This window comes from Anneissia japonica, unplaced genomic scaffold, assembly GCF_011630105.1.
Source record: "Anneissia japonica isolate Jap-2015-1 unplaced genomic scaffold, ASM1163010v1 scaffold597_len517326_cov190, whole genome shotgun sequence".
NCBI classification, from domain to species: Eukaryota; Metazoa; Echinodermata; class Crinoidea; order Comatulida; family Comatulidae; genus Anneissia; species Anneissia japonica.
The window spans coordinates 427,213-434,589 of record NW_022699214.1 but is presented as its reverse complement, the minus strand read 5'-3'; the positions used below and the strand labels follow the sequence as shown (position 1 = coordinate 434,589).

The 7,377-nt window shown below is 33.2% G+C and overlaps 1 protein-coding gene across 1 annotated transcript; it reads right to left on the bottom strand.

Moving 5' to 3' along the window:
- Positions 1-2,661: 2,661 nt before the first annotated feature.
- LOC117102860 (lysophosphatidic acid receptor 1-B-like) lies at positions 2,662-5,934 on the bottom strand. Its single transcript, XM_033243286.1, has one exon. The coding sequence runs from the start codon at positions 5,860-5,862 to the stop codon at positions 5,029-5,031; it is 834 nt and encodes a 277-aa protein (XP_033099177.1). The 5' UTR covers positions 5,863-5,934; the 3' UTR covers positions 2,662-5,028.
- Positions 5,935-7,377: the final 1,443 nt, after the last annotated feature.

The following is a 7,377-nucleotide window of genomic DNA, read 5'->3' as shown; positions in this document are numbered from 1 at the left end:
CCCGCTTCCGCCGGCCATGACAAGAGCATTTTAATCTGATTTCGTTCATTAAGCATAACTACCTTGACACTTCTTCCTCTCACCAACAAAAACAGACTAAGATCTGACATACCGATAAAAATGAAAAAATATAATACAATCGAAAATTCAATATCAACCCCTAATATTCATTCATTTTTCACATCATTTTTTATATTAAAATTATCCCATTAGAGATCTCGTCTTTTCATTTAGAATGCTTACGATGAGGGCGTATTACACTTATTCTTTGTTTTACGTGTATGGTGTATGGTTTAAATACTATAGTGTTGTATCAGGATACCGTGCGTCCCATCGGATTCGAATTTTCGATTCCCGATTTCGAGTCTTGGGCAGTGGCGGCACCAGCGGGGGATAAGGGGCTTAAGTCCCCCACCGGACAGGTCATCTCATTTGGGAGAGGAAACACCCTTTCAATCCCTTCTACCAGCTCGAGCCTGGTTGGGGAAACTTTTTAGCACTCTCATATTCCTATTCAAATGGATAAATAACAGTGCTCGAATAGGAACAACGAAGAGTTCCTCTATTCACTTCACTCATCTATTTACTGCAAACAAGTAAACAAGTTGTATGAAAAACGTTTCTTTGGCGGGATAGAACATACAACCTCTCGCTATTATGGTGAGTGTTACACCCATTAGACCACGGAGACCTATAGGGTATGCGTGCAGAGCTAACCCCAGGCACTTTCTTTCATACAGTGACTGACTGAAACACTCACATAGAGTGGAGCTATGGACAAGCTACAAAATCTTATTGTTCGCCGCTATATTTGTATATGTTGGCATTTGTTTAATTTTATTATATTTTTTTCTTACTTCGTACACCTTGATTTAAAAGCTCTTTTAAGTTTTTTTGTTTGTTTGTTTGTTTGTGTTTTTTTTGTTTTTTTTGTTTTTTTGTTTTTTTTTGTATATATATAATATACGTCAAGACACAGATCAAATACACAAAAAAAATAGACCTGTTGCCTAATAAAACTTTTAACTCGTGAAGCAAAAATATTTAAAATACATTCAGCTAATGTGACGTCACTTGGTGTTTAGGGCCTATACGTACCGGTACATGAAAACCTCGAAATCAATTGTAGGCCTATTATCTACAAACGTCAATTCATTTTAAAGACGTTGATAATTTCTTAAATTTCAATTATAATTAGCATTTAATGGGCAATTACACAAAAAATACAAATTAGAATTACTGTAAAGATCATATAACTCCAAAGGTTATTTCAGATGTTCTTAAAAAAATTGAGGAATTCTAACTTTAGCAACCGTGAGCTAAACTTCGGTCAATTTGCATAGTCATCTTTTGAAATCACTAGTCAGCTTGTAACAAAAGTTTACTGACATTTGATTGGTTATTATACTTTGCGAACTCCCATCTATTTCACCAAATACTGATGTCAATTGAGTTACGTCAAATGACCGAACGCATGGAAATGTAATTGCTCTCCTGTAATTTAATTGACAACACAGTGTCAGCCAAATTTCTTTAAAACATGCCAAAATTACCAAACGTGATGAGTCAAGTGTAGTGAATAAAGTTAACAGAAGCAAATTTCGTCAACACATCAAGCAACAACACTTGAAAATATATGACTGACAGTTATTTACAGCGAATCAATTATTAATACAGTACTACTTATATAAAACGTCAGTCACAAGAACATTTAATTAAACTTGAATCATTAAGCGAAACTAATTTTAATAAATTAAAATCACTTCAATGACACCTGTATTCGTTTATACGTGAGGGCAATAAACAAATATGAAATATTCATGAATTCTACAGAAATAACGATAAAAAAATTACAAAGGGAATAGGGGTATTTGAGGTATATTTCTCAACTTCTTTTTATTGTCATAAATTCAAAAGTTTACTTCTATAGTATTCAGGCCTGTTTATACTCAACGATAAAAAGCTAAAAAGCAATATTTTCATATAAAAAATAAAAGAAATGAGATGTTTTTTACACTAGAATGATTCGATAACGACTTATCATGTATACATTAAAAAATAATTTCACAAATCAATTAAAATGAGATAACAATAATTAAAAAACGAATAAATCGTAGTAGTAACAACGATTTTACCGTTTTTCTATGATTATGACGTCATTTGAATTGATTTTTCAAAATATTTTGTTATCGTATACAGTATATGATAAATTCTTATCGAATCGTCCTAGTGTAAAAACAATTCTTATATATAATAATCTCTTTATTTATAAACGGCTAAAACCCAAATTCAACATAGAAAATATAATATCAAAAAAAAATATAATGTTCTTCTTTGAGTTCGTGGTTAATCATTAATAATGATATAATAAAAACAATTAATAATAGAATAGAATAAAAATCGTTTGCAAGTATAAACAGGCCTTTATTCTGCAAAGTCAAAAACACCAAGAAATATTATATACAATATCATAAAAAAAATATTGGAAACAGTTAATTAGTAATATTAGTGTATTTTTCCGTTTTAAGTTTCCAAGTAATGTTGTCACAACATCTTATTTTGAGAGTTTTCATCACATTTCTTACTGCGATTTGAAATTCCTTCCTTTGGATAGTGTATATTACTGGGTTGACGACGGGACCAACTGACATAGCTGGAATCCATAGATATATAACTAGGTCTGGCAACTTGCAGCAAAATGAGGAAAGAAGAAATACAAAAAAATACACCAATCACAATCATCGTTATTTTTGTTGCTTTCAAAGAAGAAGAATTATATATTTTCTTTTGTCTAAGCTGCTCAGTAACGAGATTGCTTCCGAGCTGTAATATACATTTGCACATTTATAGCAATGATTGTAAAATAGCTTACCCAACACATCGTTTGATATAGTATTGAGATTAGATTTTTATACCTCCATGGATTAACAGACAACTCTGTGTTTTTGTACATACGACTATGCGTGTACTGAAGCTTGAGATAATTAAGTCCGCCCAAGTTTATAAAGGATGGCCAGCTTATTAAAAGCCTGGTTCACGTCGAACTTTTATCTACATAAGTGAGTACTTATCTATAGAAATAGATAGGAGATGAGTCAATGATGTAACAGTAAGATACTTCATAATTCCGTACAGCCAGTGCAAGTTTGTATAAGGCATCATTGCAATACTGGATGTGAGGTCGACAACTGCAAGACTAGCAAATGAGATAATTGTTGTAAGTATGAAGTGAGGTACATTTTATAATGATAGCCAGGACAAAAATATTACAAAGGTGGATACTCCTAGCAAACAGACGACTACTCCAACCATCTTTGTAGTACTTTCTGAATACAGGAGTCAGTTGCATTGGTATCCATTACGAAAATATTTGTCTACATGTATATTGATTCCAGAACATTTCCGTTAATAGTACAGATCAGAAATTCACATGCAAAACTAGACCAGCTTCCTAATAAAGCTGTGAATATGTAAATATATAAGGTATTCAATACTGTACGTCAATCACAATAACACTAATAATTGATTCTCATTAGTTTCTTATCAGAGGTATGGAATCTTGTCTTGGGCCCCTTGTATATTAGCAAGTGCTTTTGCTTCTGAAGTGACCGGGGTGGTTAATATCCCTAGAGATATTTGTTAAGGCTGAAAAGACTGTATTTATTATGTTAAAAAATGTCGTTTCTAACAGCGGGTATCGATTATGCCTAATTGGATTCAACACCTTTTTTTCATTCTGTCGGTCGACGTTACAAACTCTTTAGTCCCCCCAGTCTATAATTATAGTAAAGAGCAAAGGTACTATGCATCATAAAACAAATAGGCCTACAAATGTGTCCAGCCAGCCTCATGTGAACAAGCAGATACACTCACTGAAAAATTAACTTGTGCATAAACAAACAATTTCATCTTTTTATTCTCCATGAGATATTTCATCTAAAAGCCAAAATTCAATATTCAGTTATTTTTATTTATCATATATTCATTTAAAGTGTTTTTCGTTCATTTATAACTAAAATACATGAAATGTACCGTATTAGTTTTCTGTACATCTGAATAATGCTAAGAGCAATACCCCCCCCCCCAAAATAACAAGATTCAAGCCACATTTTCTAACATACTTCTTCGACTATTAAATCAGATATATAAAAGCTTTGACAGAATAATCTGCATCTGGGTTTGAAGCTCGCGTCACACGGTCAATTTTTGTCTTCAAATATCCATTAAGAGTAAACATGATTAATGGGGTGTACCTGGTTTGAGTCCTTATTCTGTGATTTTACTGCGACCTTTGCTTTAACCTCCTCTTTGGTATCCACAGTGAGGGTAAAAGAACTGGAAAGTACAGAACATTTTCTATTTGCCTTCAGATTTTGAGAACATCTGGAAATCATCAGCAAATCACAGCATAGAAAGTATAGACATTATAAAATAGTAGGGACCTGCACAAGAATAGATCCAGTATCAGTATACCCTTATTTAGATTGTCCCTAAAATTTCTATTAGGTGACAAGTCAGACCTGTCAACCCGTACGCATTCACCGTAAGTCTTACGCATTCCAATCAAATCTTACGGTCTTACGCAAACACCGGCAAAACTATCCCAAAATTTGAATAAATTCTGTTTATTTTTCAATTTGTAATGAATTTTCATAAGAAGGGAAGATGCCTTTCGTTATCTTAAACTATCTTTCAATAACTGCTGTATCGGATAAACTCACTAATATCGATTAGATATGCCATTTAAGCCAAAGCGTCGGGACTCCTTGGCGGCACCCTGGCCCCCAGCCGCTGTTCGTGCCTTCGGCACTCATTATGTGTCACCCAATCTTACTCTTCGAAATTTCTCAAGGTTGACAGGTATGACAAGTTATTATCAAAAATAGTGTGGCTAGGGAATATCAAGTGTCTACGTACTCCTGTCAAAATGAAAAATTGAACCAAAATTTCTGTATGAACGCCAGCTTTACAGGTTCACCAGTTTTACCATTGTAGGGAACTCTCAATAATAAGGTGCCAAACAACTATTCAACACATTTTAAGGGTTCTTATTACATTTCTTGCTGCGTTTTGAAATTCATGTCTTCGAATAGTATATATGACCGGGTTAAGAATTGGATTAATTGACAATAATGGATACCATAAATAACTCATTATATTTCGCATTTCACAACAAAGCGAGAAAAGAAAAGTAATTGTAAAAGTAGGAGCCGAGCTTGTCGAAAATGCACCAATCACAATAATCGTTGTTTTTGTTGCTTTCCAAGACGCAGAGTAGGTTTCCATCTGTCTAGGTTGTCCGGTGGCTATAGCGTTTATCTGTCGAGATTGCTTGCGAGCTATAATATACATTCGTACATTTATGGCAATAATTGTAAAATAGGTTAACAAACTAAATATTTGAGAAAACACCATGATCCAAGAAACAGCAAACCCGTTTGCACATACAGTAATGATCAACATTTTTGGATTCACCAACGTAATAAATGGGATTGTCCAAGCGAGGCATATTGATATAAACACTTTTTTATTACTTGTGTGATAGGAAAATGGTCGAGTTATCAACAAGTATTTGTCTACTGAGATTGCTAGGAGATGAGCCAATGAGGCAAAGGTAAGATATACCATCACTACAAGCAACGCCGAGTTCGTCATATTAAACATCATTACTACACTGGAGGTAAGGTCGACAATTGCAAGACTAGCAGTAAGATAATTGCTGCAAGTATGAAGTGCAGGACATTTTATGATGACAACAACAACAAACATGTTACCAACGAAACCGAATATACCAAGTAAACAAACGATTGTTTCTGTATAATTATTTGAATAAAAGAAATAGTCAGTAGAATTACGTTCCATTTCATATATACTACCTCCACAATGATTCCGGAAACATATTTACGGTAAAAATGTACATCACAAATACACATAAAAAACTTGGACCGTCGCGTGATAAGCTTAGAATTTCATAGAGATACTTATGCAATGACTTAATGACCTCATTTTTAGTAAGATGTTAATTCCGTGAGGGCGTTTAGTTATTCACAACTGTCACATCCGTTGTTTAATTTCAATTGATTAAACGTTGGTGGGATTTACTTTCAAATCAATGGCTCTCGCTATTGATGAAATCGAAGAGAACTAATCGAAGAGAACTAATTACAATCACAAACGGTCATCAAAACAGAAAACTTGAAATTAAGTAATAACGGTGCTGGCAATACGATTGACAGTTATTGTAGGTACTGGTTGGTTTCACTAATTATAATGAAACATAATATTAATACGTCAATACGATAATTTATCTTTTAAAAAACAGTAGTAAAAATTATTAAATAAGCCTAGGTATGATAAAATTATCCCTTATATATTTACAAAATTGTATTTACGCAAAAAAAAAAAAAAAAAAAACAACTAATACCTATATTTACGTTTTCACTAAAAAATATCCACCCTTAAAATAACCTGGTAAGACATTAAGTTACAGGCTTACAGTTTTCAATCGGTCGTCTCATATACGCTGTGCCAATTGAATTTAATAATTATTTTTTAATGTGAATAATACAAATTTTGAAATTTTTGTCTAATTTGCTTTTTTAAATGTCGAATATCTTTCTGAATGTTCCCCATTTTGGTCTTCATTGAAACCCTTTGAGTGTCTATTTTGCTTCATTTGTAATTTACAATCTAAATGATTGCAATAAAGATAATCTGAAATTTCAATTTAATGCATATATGCATAAGATAAGCAAGCATGTATGGTTGTCCTGCTTCAGGAAAAACAAAACAAAAACATTTTTTGCAAGCATTTGGGAACCTACTGAGCATTCAGTATCTTGAGATAGGGCAAACATCGATTTGTATTATTTTTCCTGACGCAAAACGCTATCAGAAAAAATAGTTATGAAACATTTATTTCAACAATTGCTGTTTAATTACCATAAAAATATTTAGATTTCAATAAGCATACTGTTTACATTATTCTAATTAATCCTCAATTTGCTGACTGCTAATACATCTGAGCATGTACAACTTAAAAATATATCTGAGCTTGAACACAGTACAGCTTATTCAAACGAAAAGTACTTTTCAGCCATCTTGGGTAGGCTAGGACATTAGGTTTGACAAGACAAACCTCAAATACTTTAATGAAACACATCAAAGAGGCTATTAATTGCCCGAAGGTTAATTACTAGATAAATGCCCCCATTTCTATCATTATACAGGGTGAAACTCGAAACCGTCTATTCTTTAAAGTTAGGATCGGAAGACGACATCAGTAATCAAAATATTGGATAGCCCCGGTATTCAACCCCCAGCCCGCGGCCCAATTCAGGCCCGCCAAAGATTTTGATCAGGCCCGCACAACATTGC

Excerpts from the sequence above, each read along its gene's own strand:
- LOC117102860 (XM_033243286.1), bottom strand. The coding sequence starts at position 5,862 with ATGGAACGTAATTCTACTGACTATTTCTTTTATTCAAATAATTATACA.